Source organism: Microchirus variegatus, assembly GCF_963457635.1.
Source record: "Microchirus variegatus genome assembly, chromosome: 18".
Lineage (NCBI taxonomy): Eukaryota > Metazoa > Chordata > Actinopteri > Pleuronectiformes > Soleidae > Microchirus > Microchirus variegatus.
This window is the reverse complement of record NC_139819.1, coordinates 417,562-434,279: the sequence shown is the minus strand read 5'-3', so window position 1 is coordinate 434,279 and position 16,718 is coordinate 417,562. Positions and strand designations below refer to the sequence as shown.

Below are 16,718 nucleotides of genomic sequence, written 5' to 3'. Positions count from 1 at the left end.
ATGAGCGACATCTGATAATATTTTTACCGATATTTGAACAAGATAAATGCGTCTGCAAAGGAGAATAAACGTCGACAGGAGCGAGAAAACCGGAACAAAGTGGGAAACTGCTGAGCTCAGCTAGCTTAGCCAACACTGCTAGCATGCTAACACGAGTGAGAGACGAGGAAGGAACATATTTATAATGTACAGTAGTTTAAATCAGATGTAATTAAATAAAGTCAAGGTATTTGATTTATGACGGCTGTTTTTTTTAGATACAGCTTTAAAAAAAAAAAGACTGCGATTTCTGTACAGACAAGCTAGGCTAAATGTAACCAGACATAATGTAAACGATGTTTGGTTAGTAGCTAGGTTTGCTAGTAGCTAGGTTTGCTGTGTGCTAAAATGTTTTAATTCCGATGAGTTTTGTTCAGATTGGAGTTCACAATTCCTAAATTTATAGCAAAAATACAATATATGAAATAAACCTTCACGTTACGCAACTGAACAGATGATCCAAGTGTTTATTCTGTATTATCTTATATTGTTAATGTAGATCACATGTGTCAAACTCAAGGCTCGGGGCCCAGATGTGGCCCCGCCACGTCATTTTATGTGGCCCCGCGAGTGATTAATTGGTCTTAAAAATCAGTGTTAAAATAGGTCTATGCTGCTTTAAGGCGTGCGTTTGACCATTAACTACGTTTCCCACAATGCACGGCGATTGCGTTACCCACAAAGTGACGGCATCCTGTCACTAGATGGCAGTGTATCATTGTATATGCGTCATGTGACGAGTGAAATTGAATAAGTAATAAATACAGAAAGTTATTTATCAATATGTTACAGATTAGTTACCTTTAATTTTTACATTATATTTGGTTACATTTAGTTACATTTATTCTGTATGACAGTTACTTATCTGGCCCTTTGAGGGTAACCATGATGCTGATGTGACCCTCAGTGAAAATGAGTTTGACAGACCTGATGTAGACGATGAACCGTCAGTTTATGGCGTTTGCAGGTTTGGAAAGTGGCCGAATCTTCACAGTAAGTATTATTATTATTATTATTATTATTATTATTATTATGAAAATCACATACATGGACTGTGTTATTATCTTCAGATGTCATCACTTTCCACACATACAGAAACCGGTGAAGTCCAGCAGAGCACGACCTGGACGCTGACAATAACAATCTCCTCTGCCTCAGGGAGAGCGAATATATATATATCGAGGCTTTCACGCAGGTATGGAAGGTACGGAGATGATGTACGGCACATATAAAAATACTGCATATACACACACACACACACAGTACAGATAATAAATATGTTCATATTTTTTCCGGTTACGGTTCCCGAGGGCATTCAGTGTGCGGTATTTTCGTTTGCTGCGACATAAACATAAAACTGTCCAGAGTGAAATCCTCTCCGTGGCTGTTTAAAAAACCCGCGTCGTTGCATCTAAAAATCCCTTTAAAATCCTCAGATTGAGACGTCTCACATGATATTTCGCTGAATAAAATATAAAAAAGAGAAATCAAACGCGTCCCCGATGTGCTATTGAAGCCACTGCTTTATAGCGAGCGAGCGAGGTCACCTGCTCTGTTCGTATTCTACACTTATAATCCAGGATAATCCAGGTCAAATTTGACCCGAACGGAGAATATTATATCATCAATAACAGATGCTTTTGGCAATTTATTGGAACAACATATCAATCGGGGGGAAAAGTATGAATGTGTTACGTAACATTTGTCGGTTAGATTTCCAACTGGGATTAACCTCACACAGCCTGAGTTAGGATTAAAGACGCCATATGTAAGAATGTGGCCAAAAACAGTTACTACATTCAAATTCTAAATACCGAGGTCTTTAAGGTTTCGTGTTTTCTGGCGTAACTGGCAACCCGTGGTTGCTCGGCAGCTGGGACTCTACTGACTGCAATGATTGGTAGACGGCGGTAGGTGGCGCCACATGACGCCAAAACATGATTTCAAAACATAAACATGATTTGCAGTCTGCAAAATATTTTGTTTTAATGCAAATATTTTGTCTGTACTGTTGTTGTTGGTGAGTTCAGTTTGTTATATGAACATTATTCCTGAGTCTCTGTGACATCAGTTTATTCCCATTTCTGAGTTGCGATTTTAATGAAATGCAGCGGTAAAGTAGTGGAAAAGTTTCCCAAAGTGTGGCCTATGGTCCCCTAGTGGATCCATGATGGTACTGCAGGTCGGCCACAAAAAAAGTTTTCTCAATTTTTGTATTTTTTTTACAGTGAAGTCAAAAAGTTACACAATGCTGCTTTAATGAGGCCTTGATCCTGCACTCCATGGCCGTGTGCGCAGCATGGCCTGCCTCTCCAGGCCGAGCAGAAAATAGATTTCCCGTAAGTTTTTTTTTTTGTTTTTGTTTTTGGAATTGATCTTGAACTTGGAGCAACAGTTGAGCGGAAAGCCCCCCCCCCTCCCCCCCATGTCTTATCTCCTAAAACAAGTGGCTCAGACTTTTCTGACGTTTGCCTTATCTTTAAAAAACACAAGTTGCAGCAGTAAACAGACGCTTTGACTCATTCACTCACTGTGTCAACGCTGAAAACATCGTTTTCCAACGGCTCAACATCCATCTTTAGTAAAAAGGTTTGTTTTCGGGACCTGAGCGACGTCTCCCGTGACCCATCCGAGGGCCCCGACCCACGCTTTGCGTTGCTAACGGTTGTCGCTACATGTCCCAGAAGTGACACGTGTGGATTCATGTCCTCTTCCTGTTTGTCTGCATATCTTTAATACACAGACAACTGCTCTTTAGATAAAGTGAAACTGGCAAAACGCAGGAGAAACAGTGATGATGACAGTGTCTTTTATCAAGCACATTTTATACAAATATATGTTATTATATATATGTTCTATATTCCAAAATAAAACATGTTACTGTTTTGTTTTGATATATTTTGAATGAATTAATGGTTAATCCAGTGCTGCCACCATCAGTAAAATCCAATTATTATTATTATTATTTTTTAACGTTACCGCATGTGGACGATTAGCTACTGCGTCTACACAAGCTAACAAAAAACGCTAAAAACGCATATTTATCTTTGGACTTTAGAGCAGGAGAGTTATTGGTTTACAGGTTGTTTAAAGGCTATATGTACGAACATAAAAGCATCGTTTTCAGTTGCGAAAAGTCAGAATCGCAAATGCGTCTCGGGGCTAGCCGTTGTTAGCGATTGTTAGCGTAATACCAGTCGATAACAAACGCTCTACGTAGTACGTAAAGACGGATACCGAATGTGTGCGTTTTCTGTGAAACGAATAGTACGAGTAGCAGTTAGTGTATGTTTTGTTGTATATCCGAGTTCACGCGCAAAAAACACAACAACATGACCTTTGGAATTTACGAGTTCCGACGCACCATAAAACCTGGATTTTCCTTCTGTCCCTGCCGGCAGCCATTTTGTCTGTCAGTAAGTTAGCACGCACAGTTTAATTGAGCTAAGACCATAGTCCGACTAAGACAGGCAATTGGACAACTCGCAGAGTCCGAGTAAACATATGGATGAGAAAATACATTTATTGGCTGTGTACGTCTGACTCCGCCTCTGTAGTCGGCGCTGTACGGTATCTCGCTATAAGCTAGCGCTTTCCGAATCAGTTTCCTGTTAACGTTTTACGTCACAGAAAAACAACCCGTCGATGTATGATTTCCGGCAACAGTTCCGCAAAAGAGTGAGGAGAAGATTGATATAAAGGAATAATCAGACTATGAATCGCATTATGGATTTTAGTTGGATTTATCGTCTTAGTCCGACTAAAATTGAACTTCACTTTAAAAAAGTCTGATCTGTTTCAGCAGTGGAGGGAAACACAAAATAATAAAAATAAATGACCATTTTTTTTTGTTAAAATCTGTATTTTTTATGTGTCCTTTATTTCTGCATCCTACATTTTCACTTCCTGTAAAATAATTTTATGTTTCTATTTCTCTTAATCGCATTTCCGGGTGTGGGCGGTGCAAATAATCAGATTGGTCCACGCAGGGTCGACGTAACGCTATGACGTCACTGGCTCCGCCCACACGCCGGTGAGCTGTTTGGATTGTACCACCTGCGTTTGTTCAGTCAAAAGTTTTTGAAGTGGAGAGAAGACGCGTTTGACGGAGTTGTCGATGTTCGGGTTTTAAACACATTTTGTCAACACGTTTACACTAAACGATGACAGCGTTGTTTTGGGTAAGTGCTCAATATCAATGATATACGTATAAAGTGTGTTTTCCCTCTGAAGTTGGTTATGATGACGATTGTACGTTATTTCTAAACCCCCGCCATGATAGCGTCACAATAATAACGCGTAAAACTAGCATAAGTAGCCGTTTACCGTTCGACTTTAAACGTCTTTCTTTCATTCATAATGTGTAAAGTGAGTGACGTCACACGCTGCTCGAGCTCAGGTGCGAAATTCCCCGTCGTCTTGAGAAAAGTAACACACACTTTAAGCTAAATTCTTCATTTTCGGGCCATTTTCCCTCGTCAAACACGACACTGAAGCACCGCAAAGTTCACCATTTGCGACAAATTAACGACAAACTATTCAAAAACCTTCGCTAATACTTTGTCAAAACTCTGGACACCGGTTCCTCATGTAAACCTCCACCTCCTCCTCTTCACCGTGACCTCGTTCAAAATTATGTCAATTTAAGCAACTGTTTAAAATCTGTATCTATACATAATGTTAGACCTGCGAGTAAAGTATGTGTTATTTATATGTAGATAGTTGGCTGTAATTCGGCGAGTTAGTGATGCATTAAAAACAACAACAACAACAACAACAACAACAGCAGCAGCAGTAGCAGAGTGTGTCTGTGTGCTAACACAACACAAAGTTAGTTTTTACCGCAATAAAGTGCTGTTTATTGGATGATTTACACGCCGAATTGAAGAGAAGCTATTAAATATTCAGTGGGTTTATTTAATGTGTGACTGGTGTTGTCTTATGTGTTTTACGTACTGAAAATATATTTTATTTAATTATTCCGAATGGGGGATCTGTACGAGTGTTGATTTAATAAATCGAACAAACTTCTTCACAACATAGTTTTGCGCAGTTTTATTTAATAATCAAACGTCAACTATAATGTTATAGTTGAGGCATTTGTTTATTAACGATATAATGCAGGAGTGAAGGTGCAGCGTAGCAACTGCAGAGAGTTCGTTTTGTTTGTGTTACCTGAATAAAATGCTTACATTTTTATTGGATTTAATACACGCCGAATTAAAGTGTGTCTTCCAAAGATTAGCTCGAGCTCTTTAACGCATTAATACAGCTGTTTTATTACGTCTGTGGTGTTATTCAATGTTAAATTGTCTTGTTTTGCAACGAGGATCTGTATGATTGTTCACTTGAAAGTCTAATAAATTTGTCCAGAAGTAACAAAAATATTTTTTCTGCATTATTATTATTATTAGTAGTAGTATTTTATTTGTTAATATAAAGTAGATGTGTATATATGTGTGTTTTTATTTTAGATGTTAGTGTATGGGGCGTTATCCTCCCTATAGTTAAGGGAAGGGTGATGCACCTGCATGTGATCTTTTAATAAATTGGCTCATGGTATTGGAATATGAAGGGTGTGGAAAGCATCCGCTCACATGCACTTGCCTTATTTGGTTATTTTCCCTCAACCTGAACAGGTGTTGACTTTATTTGGACATATTTGTGCTCAGATTATCTTCTACTCAACGCGTGACTCCATTGTTTAAGATCTCCAGGTTACAGTGAATGAACGTCAGGGCGTTGGTTTGTTTGTTTTAAGAATTCCTGGGTGGAATCTTGCCCGGTCGCCCCCACCTTGATTATAATATGGCGTGAACGGTAATGTATTTAATTGGTCTGTTGTGGTCATGTGACGCGTTGCATCACTTAAGGAAGTTTTCGAGAAGCGTGACTCATTTTTTTATTCTCTCCCCCCACTTCATGTGCCAAGTTATTTCTGATGAGTGGGAGGAATAAGTGTTTACAGAGGAGTTTTGCAATATCAAATGAATGACTTTCATTGTTGATGGCAGTGCATTAAAATGGTGGGAAAATCAGTTGTTGCACAAATCCCAAAATCACGTTCCGCTTGTGCTCTCGGCGACGAGCAAAGAAGCCGGAAATCACAAAATGTGTCTTTAATAGTTGACAAAGTAGTAAAAGTAAGTAAAAAGAGGTCTTTTTTTCAATGTATGTGATGTCTAAAGTGATGTAAAACTGCAGTTTTGAAACCAGAATCAAGATTACACAGGTGTTTTCTGTGTCATTTAGAGTACATTTGTTTTAAAACATTGTTCTAATGTGTGTTTTTTGTTGTTGTTGTGTTAGGTTTTGTCGACGTGCTCGGCCTTCTTGACCGTGAGCTCGTTGCCGCTGCCTGAAGTGGACTCTGGGCGCAACAGGACGCGGCGAGATGTCTATTGCAGAAACGAGCTCGAGTACCAGCACGGCGACCTTTGCTGTGCGCTGTGTCGCGCAGGTGAGCTACGATGGCTACGTCCACATTAGCCGCGCCTCAAATCCACATTTTTGTGGCTGTGAATGCATCATTATTTGTGTTTAAAATACGGCTGCTAAGCATTGGCGCCGTCAACCTGTAGGGGGCGGCTCGGCAAAATCAAGAGCTTCGTTCACTATTGGGTGAAATCTCCCCCTAAAATTTCATGCAATTGCTTCCGTTTTTTGTTGTCGTTTTTCTCCCCTGCGTCGATACGTAGTTTCACAAATATGACACTTGTTGTCATTGTTGCCGCATGCGTAGCATTTTTTTTTTTGTGTGTGTCGTACGTGAGGACAGTCACAAAAAAACCAGTGCTGGGCGCGTTAATGGCATTAACGCTAGTTTTAGCAAAGCTAGTTTTCTTTCCAGCTAACAAACAAAAGCAATGTATGATTAGCGGAGTCACCTAAACATGGCGCCACGCGCTAACGTTATCACCGCTGCCCAGGACTACAAAAAAAACATCAAATCTGATTTGAACAACGTAACTAGTAATCTGAACGTAGCCAATGTGTCATCAGATTGAATCAGAAATTGACCAAAGGTCAGCTAGCTAAAGTTGTGGCTCAATGGGTTGCTAACGTATGCTAACTGTCAGGTTAATGATATTTTTCCTGTCTGTTGTGTTCAGGCACACACGTGACATCACACTGCACCAGATCCGGAGAGACGGGGAAATGTGAGGCGTGTGACGACGGGATGACGTTCACCGAACACGCCAACGGACTGAGTCGATGTTTCAAATGCGCTCAGTGTCGCTCGGGTAAGTGCCGCTCGACAGCGTTGTGTTTTGCTAGCATGAACTCGGACTGAACTTAAGATCTGTTTTATCACCGTCTCAGATCAGGAAGTCGTACGGCCGTGTTCCACCACTCTAGACGCGGAATGTCAGTGCAGGTCCGGGCTGTTTTGTTCCCTGGACGAAGCCTGTGAAGTTTGCAAGAAATGTAAACGGTGAGTACGTGGAAATCTGCCGTTTGTCTCGATAAGACGTCAACCTCGACTTCAAACCTTTTTTTATCTCCTCTGCCTCTGAACTAGGTGTGGGAAGGATGAGGAGGTTGTGAGGAACTGCACGGCCACCACCAACACAGAGTGCAAGAAAATCCCGCCCAAGTCCGACCCCGGCTCAGGTACAGTTATGATACAGGACATCATGTTCTTCAAAACGCACACTTTTAGTCTGTTTTATAGATTAATTAACCGTTAAATTAAGCTCATGGACTCACATAATGATGTTATTGCTACTACGGAAATGGTTATTAATAACTGCAGAATTTCTCGACACCCTAGTGGCCCTGGTGGGCCATGAGGGTACTGCAGGTGGGCCGCAAAATGTCATAAAAATTAACAAATTTTAAGATTTTTCTGTTTTGTCATTAAGCTTCCAAAAAAACCAAAAACATTTATTCATCTTTTTTGTTTGATTTTTATCTCAAAAATCTACAAAAACCATCAAGTGTTTGCCAGTTTGTGAAATAAATGACATACATTTTAAGGGTTAGGTTGGGCCAAAAATAATTTATCTGAATTAAAATGGGCCGTTTTTCTTTTCTTTTATGTTTTGGAATGACTGTAATAAATAATAATATATTATTCATTATTTGAACTATATAAGTATTTCCATGTAAAGTCAACACCTGACTCCATATATTTCTTTATTCTCTTAGAAAACACGACACTGATTGTGACTCTTTCACTGATCCTCTCTGGGATCTTCATCACGGGATTTGCTTTTCTCTTGCGTTGGTGGAAGAAAAGACGAGAAACAACAGGTGAGTGGGAACCAAGTTGGGGTTTTGGGTGTTTTTTGTGTGCATAAAATGTCCAACATTGGTGTTTTGAATGTGGCATTAGAGGCAGCTGGCAGGCGTTTCTGAGGTTTCTTGAATGCACCTTTAAGCTGCTGCTCTACACTCAACACGCTGTAGATCCCGCAGCGCCCCCTAGAACATTTTAAACTGGTTTCACTCGCGCACATCGTAAACTTGTCGATCACGATAAGATCTACCAAAAAAAGGCCATTTTGGTCGTTTTGCACAAACTTTCTCCTAGAACTTTACTGACGTCATCTTGAAATTTGGACAGATCAGTCTAGACAACACGAGGATTAAATGTTGGCTGTTTCTGACGAAAGAATGTAGAATATGGAGTAAAACATGCCATGATTGATAATCAGAGTAGTAAACCTGGCTGCATGTTGCTGCGTTTGTCATTTTCTGGGCACAGAAAGTGGATAAACTGGTCTCTACATGGCCGATATTTGTCGGTACCTTTTTGTGCCAGCTGATGTCACAGCAGCAGCTTCCTGCTGACGGTGACATTGGGTAAAACATCAGGCTTTTGTGAACTCATTTGACATTTTGGTTTGAATGGAAGTTGCACACTAGGGCTTTAACACACCTTTAAGTCCAAAGTCAAACCCCACGTGACTCGGGGGAATTCCTTCACAGTTGCGTAACCCTCTGCTCTCGTTTCCTCAGAACCAGAGAGAGATTCATCTGACGACATGAAAACCGGACAGGTGAGTTCTATTGTTCTGGTTTTTAATCACCGTGACGTGAAAACAAGGTTGAAATTATTGGATATATTTTTATCCAACCAGTTTTGTTGTCGTCTGTGTGTTTTTTCTCTCCCTGCCTCCAGCACGACGCAGACAACCGTCTGAACGAGGACAGACTGAGCGCAGAAACCCGAAGGGCAAACTGGGAGCAACTGGTGAGAGTGGGTTCTCAGGCCGGTACAGAGGAGGAACGTGAAGTACTGTATGAAAGCCAGAGCAGCTCAGCCAGTAACTCCCAGCACAGTCTAACCAGTCTGCACAGCTCTACCTGCAAACACCCGCAACGCAGCCCTGTGGTTCACCTGCCACTGCCCGACAGGAGGGTGAGAGCAGCAGCAGCAGCAGCTCTTCTCCATCCTTGCTTTCATCCTTGCTTTCATCCTTGCTTCCTCCTATCTCACCTGCTTTACTACTATGTGTTGTTTCTGTCGATTAATCCAAAACCCGGCAGTCTGGTTCCTCTGGTTTGACTCTTCTACTCTCTCTATACCTGCTTAATGCTTTATATTCTGTGAAGGTATTCAGCAGTGATTGACGTGTATTGTACGTATACGTGTGTGTGTGTATTTATATATATATATATATATATATATATATATATATATATGTGTGTGTGTGTGTGTGTGTGTGTGTATATATGTATATGTATGTATGTATGTGTATGTGTGTATATATATATATTTATGTATATATGTGTATATGCATTTGTGTGTATATATGTATGTGTACATGTATGTATGTGTGTATATATATATATATATATATATATATATATATATATATACGTGTGTAAATATGTGTATGTATGTGTATATATATATATATATACGTGTAAATATGTTTATGTATGTATATATGTATGTATGTATGTGTATATTTGTATATGTATGCATGTGTATATATATATATATATATGTATGTATGTGTATATATATATTTATGTATGTATATATGTGTATATATGTATATATATACTTTTCAGTGATTGTTTTTGTTCCAGTCTCGCTGTTCATCTGCTTTTTAGTCACGTGATCTCTGTTGTTTAAAGATTAACATCAATAATTCCTCTGCTTGTTTCCATTTAAACCTGAAGGACTGAATGACTTCATCGTGTGAAAATCTGTTTTTTAAAACAGTCTCTTTCTTTTTTCCTCGCATAGAAAGACGAGGACTTCCCCAAACTTGTTCCAGTGAACGGTAAGTATTTGTATTTATTTATTTATTCCCTATATTTATACATGTTACACCTCCCAATATAATATTGAAATCCTCATGATGTTGCCATGTTTTATTCATTTTTTAACAGATTTTTTGGGCCCTATGTTGGGTCCAAATTGTCAAAAGCGATCTAAAAGTGAAAAAAAACAAGTTGGCTAAAGCAAAATGTAGACAAAGGCCATCCAAAAGTGAGCTAAACCTTACTTTAAAGTTAGCAAAAAACCTTGCCAAAAAACTACAAATGCTATATTAAAGTTAGTCAGACATTAGCTAAAAACTAGCCAAACGGCTAGATGTGTTTGCTACAAGATAGTCAAAAGGGGGTCGTACCTATGTTCCCCGTTTTCCCAAAAAAGGTCCTATGTTCCCCACTTTGTATGTGACGGGAACATGGGACCCTTTTTTTTAAAAAAAGGGTAGGGTTAGGGTTAGAGAAAGGGTCCTATGTTCCCCGGTCACATACAAAGCGGGGAACATAGGACCCGGGGAACATAGATATGGTCCAGTCAAAAGCCAGATATGAATTGGCCAAAACAGCAGAAATGTCTGCTAAAAAACTACAACCAAAAGCTATGTTAAAGTTAGTCAGACATTAGCTAAAAACTAGCCAAACGGTAGCTAAAAGTGTTAGCTACAAGATAGTCAAAAGCCAGATATGAATTGGCCTAAACAGCAGAAAAGTTTGCTAAAAAACGACAGCCAAAAGCTAACTAAACGTTATCCGAAAGTTAGCTTAAATTTTGTCAAAAGTTGGCTTTAAATCAGTCAAAAGATATCTAAAACGTAGACAAAAGTTGACGATTCATTTTTTTGAGGGGGATCCCATATGTTTAGCCAAATCTGAAAAAGAATAAATGTTAGAAAAATGTTTTTATATGAAACGGGTCATCAAAAAATAAAAAAATAATAATGTTTTAGCAAAAATCTACCAAGTTTGAGAACAGTCCCTGACCCTTTCAGTAATCTGTGATATTTTGGTCAATGTTGGTTTGTTGACATGAATTGACCTTCAGGGCCACCGTACAAAATGAAAATCTCACACACACACACACATAAATGATGCAAGGATATATATATTTTTTTAATCCGACGACGTGGCGTTTGTCTCTCAGGCGTGGAGTCTCTGAGGAAATGCTTTGTGCACTTTGAGGAGGTCGACGTCGACTTCCAGAAGCGGTTCTTCCGTCAGCTCGGCGTCGCGGACAACGTGGTCAAAAGCAAGGAGAGCCTTCACTACGACGAGAGGATCCACGAGCTGCTGAACATTTGGGTGGAGATGGAGGGCAGAGACGCCAGCATCAACACGCTGCTACGAGCTCTGCTCTACCTGAGTCAGCGGCGAACGGCGGAGGTCATCGTGGACTCGGCCGTCAGCGAAGGTCACTACGTACGCGAGTGTTAATGAGGTGCTCTTCTTCTCCAGAGAGCCTTCATTTAAAAAACAAAAAGGTAAACTGTGAAGTTCTTGATGCCTCCGTACAATCCATTATTAATTGGCGGAGTGTTACACAAGACGACACCCACAGTGTTTGTTTGGCCTGTAGTTGCACTACACTACACGCCATCGCAAGGAAATGAGTCACTCATTTCATTTCCGGGAACCCGTTTATCAAATGGAACCACAACTTGTGCTTAGTCCACAGTTTTCAGATGCAGACGAACGTCTCGATATGTTGACGTGTTCAGGCTCTGAGATGACAAAAAAAAACGTTGAAGGTTAAACGATGATGATGTTGTTGATGTTGATGATGATGCATCACTTCAGTCGTGAAGTCTTTGCAGCTTCTCTCACCCTTCAAAGCTTCTCACTTCATACAGTGACGAGTCAAACGTTATTGTTTGTTGTCAAGAAACCAAAAAAAACAACCTATAACTTGATTGATTTTCATCAAGTATGAAGTATTTTTGGTTGGTTCTGTCTACTCACTACTCATCTGTGATGAGGAAGAGCAGGATCTTCAAGTTCACTCCAGAATCTCCACCTAACTTAACGGTGTGTTTTTGGTCTGTGTGCGAAAGTAATTTATTCTATTCGGCTCACGTTGAAGAGCTGATGGTAAAATTATTTAATAATTTATACATGTGCTGCGTGTGCTCGTCTGTACTCTTTATATTTTTAAAGATGTTTTGTTTCATTTGTTCAACCGTCTCAGGAATGAATGTCTGCAATTGCACTGATTGAGCGACAGAACACGCGAAGCGCCGTATTTTTGTGTTGTATAAATGCATTGTGATCAAAGCGATTGCTCATATTGCTTATGGAAAACATTGTAGTATATTAAGAATGTTGTCAGCCGGACTGTACCACGATTTTCAATGTTTTATTATCGTCGTCCTCGGCTTTTTAAGGCAAAAATACAAACAAAAACAAATGTTCCTTGGGTTTGCCCAGGAATTCTTTTAAATCTTAAAGGTCCAGTGTGTAAGTAGTGGCGACACCCAGTGGTGAGAATGCAGATTGTAAGAAAAGGGGCGGCGGCCTACGGTGGCCTTCTCGTACCAGGAAGTTTGACGCTCAGCTGTTGCTTCTGAACGAGACGCTATCGCCCGCAAATTGAACTCTAGTGTGTTTGTTTACGTCAAAATGGGAATAAACATAATTTACGAAACAGACGTAATGTGCTTTTGTAAAAGAGCTGAAACGACCGATTGAGATCATTAACTCTGCAAATGTTTTTAATTGCAGACGTTGGAATTCGATTGGAATCAGTTGGCGCTCGTTTTTCCCGTAGACTTCAATTCAAACCCAGTTCTTTGTCGCCCCCTGGTGGCTTCCTGCTCCCCTCAGTCCTACTTCGCGGGCTTCACTTATCAAACTGGAGGGCGACGCTCATTTAAATTTCAATGGGCGTGGCCTCGGTAACGCCAGAACTGCATTTTTTTAAAAGGGTTAATTCTCAGGCTGCGAAAAATTCGTTTTTTTGTTATAAAAATCGATTCACTTTCTCCCGATAAATCCTTTAAAATGTTCAGACACACTGGACGTCTAAGAAGAAAAATGTATAAACTCCTCTTTCCCCCACAAACCCCTGATCATGAAGAAGTGTGCCTTAACCGTGTCGTGGTTAATGATCTGCTTTTATTCAAGCGCAATGTTACATTTAAACCAGCTTTTTGTTTTATTTTAAAGTCATTTTTGTATATTCTCACTTTCAGGTTGTACGTTTGAATGTATTCATCTGTGAATCATGACAAGTCGTGCTTTGGGAAAAAAATAATAAAACACAAACTGCCTTAAGGAATTGTGAAGCTGAATGTGAGGTATTTTTACTGCTGCTGGAGGAATTTACTGTGGTTATGAGTTGCGTCATAGCTAACGCTTAGCATCGGTGTCCTGGAGAGATAAGTGGACCACACCCTTCAGTTTGTCCAGGGTTTACTTAAGATAACCTCAAAATAAGGTAAGGACACATTCTCTACAGTCTTAAAAGAAAACGCATCATTAAAATTACTTAATTTTGCTTCATCTACCAACTTAGGTAATGACGCTAAAGCAACAGGATTGAGCTTCAACAGCAGCGTCTCAATCCACGGACTGTGACGGCAGAAAAACTCACGGTAACTTCACCAATTCCCCTTCTTCGTCTTCTGATAAAATCCAGCAGGTCGTGACTGCTGAGATGCTAAATGCTGCCCCCCACAGTTCAAAGCCCTGAACTGGCGCGTTGAGCTAGCGTTAATCCACAACATTTAGCTAAAAGAGATCGCAATATTTAACAGTAGAGTCGGGTGTTTTTAGCTGTTCTTGTTCTGAAATATTTAAAGTTGCTGATCAACGTGACGACTCGGTTTTCATCGAAAATATATATCGATTAATTTCTATGCATTTTGGCCTTTTCTGTTGCAAAAAAATGTACCAAGTTGTGGTAAAATTTTACATACCTTTTGGCTAGTTTTTAGCTAATGTTTGACCAACTTTAACATAGCATTTGGCTGTACTTTTTGGCTAGCTTTAAGGTAAGGTTTAGCTAACTTTTGGATGGCCTTCGTATACATTTCACCTTTTTTTTCACTTTTTGATAGCTTTTGGCAGTTTGTACAAAGTGACTTAATGTGATATTTTGGACTTTTCTGTGTCTTTCTCTGCTGCAAAACAAATTACCAAGTTGTGGTAAAATTTTAAATACCTTTTGGCTAGTGTTTAGCTAATGTTTGACCAACTTTAACATAGCATTTGGCTGTAGTTTTTGGCTAGCTTTAAAGTAAGGTTTAGCTAACTTTTGTGTGGCCTTTCACCGTTTGTTCACTTTTAGATAGCTTTTGGCAGTTTGTACCTAACAAAGTGACTGTATGTGATATTTTGGACTTTTCGGTGTCTTTTCTGCTGCAACTCGGACTTAGAAAAAGTAGCAGAGTCTCAGCAGGGGGCGGAGGATGCGTCGCGCTCTGGGATCCGCTGTTGTTGACATGGTTTTGTGACATCCAGGACGTTGTTCTTCATCGCCTCACGACTCCTGCTGGTCCTGAGCTTGTGGGCCTGGATTCGTCTCTCGTGGCGACCGCGCCGCCATTTACCGGCGGGAGCTCAATGGGCCATAAGATCGGCACAGAGCAACACTGTCAGTGCAGCAACAAAAGAAAATGTCTGCTCAGCGCCGGTGCCACCTTCGCCTCTGACAGCAGCTGCTACGTGGTGTTGTGACCGCGACACAGCGGGGTTTGTGTCGTTCCCCCGCTGAGCTCGCAGACGCCGTACTCCCAACTTTCCAAGGTTGATGGCTGGATGCTTTTCTCTCGGAAAACTGTTTGACTTCATCCCTGAGGTGTTGTGAGGGGCTGCTGTAAAGGGATCACCGAGGCCACATGTGCATGTTTTTCAAACGGTGACACTGGTCGTGGATGTCGAGCTGGGGAAGGCAGGACACTTTAGTGCTTATAGAACCATTTTTCCTTAATGACCTTTTTATTTTTATGTTTTTTTTCCAGTGCACGTAAACGGCATCAACTTTTATTCATGTGACACCATGTTTACGTGACTTCCGATTGTTAAAATTAGTCTAAAGTAACTCTAAACTATAAAAACAGAGGCACACATATGACCACTCCAGTTCGACTGTACGTGCGCTAACGCCGCTATAGGAGCTAACAGAGCTAACTGGCAAACGGTGCCGCGGCACGAATAACTGAATTACTTTAGAGACTCATTTTAACAAATGGGAGTCACGTCAACACGATGTCACAAAGCTAATGGGCACACGTCTTTAGCAACATTTAGCAAAAGTCAACACTGGAAGGAAAACTGGCTTTCCCATCGACCTCATATAGAGCAATTGTTTGGTGCCAGTTAGCCACGTTTTTGCTAGCATTGTACAATTTGAATCTGTATGCTAATACTTGCAAAGTGTGTTGGCACACAAGCTACGCTTTTTAGCCTTGCAAGTCATCCATATTGTGCTGTTATGTTTCTATAGTAGCTTAAAAAGGACAAACCACCTCTGCTAACTTTGCAGAGTAGGAAAAACAATATAGCAGCTTCAAGCTAACTACTGATTGTATGGTTGAGGCTAGCAGGCAAGGCCAGTGGCTGGAGGCTAGCAGGTAAACTGATGGTTGAGGCTAGCTGGCAGGGCTGGTAGATGGAAGCTAATAAAACTAGCCGTTTGCTACTGTATATTGTAGAAATAATCAAATCTCTGGTACTGACACAGGAATTGTATGTCCTGAAAGCTTTCGTTAGCTATTGTCACTTTGACGTGACGATTGAGCTATCGTGTAGCGATTAGCGATTCGTACTTTTCTCAAAGAAAAACACGACCGATTTGTTCCATGTGCCTCGCGTCACATTTCCTGAGTGGTGATTTGGCGAGTGACAGAATATTTAATACATGCGAGTCAGAGAAGCTGATTGGTTACAGCGGACGACGTCTCATTTAGCCGAATGTGTACCGTGACACCTCCATTAACTGCTGTGGCGCTGACACACATGTATGTGTGTGCTGCTGCTGCCGGTGTCTGGATTGATGGACGCGGTAAATCCCATCAACATTTATCATTTATGTAAAGTGAGCAGAATGCGGAGTGAATGACGAGCGAAGGACTAAAAATGAAACGGCAAAAAACAGGTGAAGAGAAGTCTGGTTTGGCTCATGTGTTCATTACAAATCTAAAGCTACAGTATGTGATCTGTGGTGATTTTGCGTCCATTCCAATGTCTTTATTTGTTTATCTTTAGGAGTCTGCAACTTTGCATTTATTTTTCCCTACTTTTACTTTTATTACTATTATTATTGTTATTATTATGATAATAATATTAATAATAATAATGATAATAAAAACCCCAACTGTCTCTTTGAAGAATTCACGTTGTGTGTCAAAAATATTGCAATTAAAAAGTTGCAAATAGATGGAAAATAAAGTCATCTTTTTTTTTACGAGAAATAATAAGAAAATTATTATTATGATTAAAAAGTTCAAAAT

The 16,718-nt window shown here is 40.2% G+C and overlaps 1 protein-coding gene across 1 annotated transcript; it reads left to right on the top strand.

The window, feature by feature from the left end:
- Positions 1 to 978: 978 nt before the first annotated feature.
- On the top strand, positions 979 to 14,943 carry LOC310940156 (tumor necrosis factor receptor superfamily member 10B-like; the record flags this gene model as incomplete). Its single annotated transcript, XM_083905088.1, has 10 exons — positions 979 to 1,032; positions 6,349 to 6,499; positions 7,152 to 7,283; positions 7,363 to 7,474; positions 7,562 to 7,653; positions 9,004 to 9,044; positions 9,167 to 9,238; positions 10,244 to 10,280; positions 11,414 to 11,688; positions 14,728 to 14,943. 10 exons carry the CDS (start codon positions 979 to 981, stop codon positions 14,941 to 14,943), a joined length of 1,182 nt encoding a protein of 393 aa, XP_083761214.1.
- Positions 14,944 to 16,718: the final 1,775 nt, after the last annotated feature.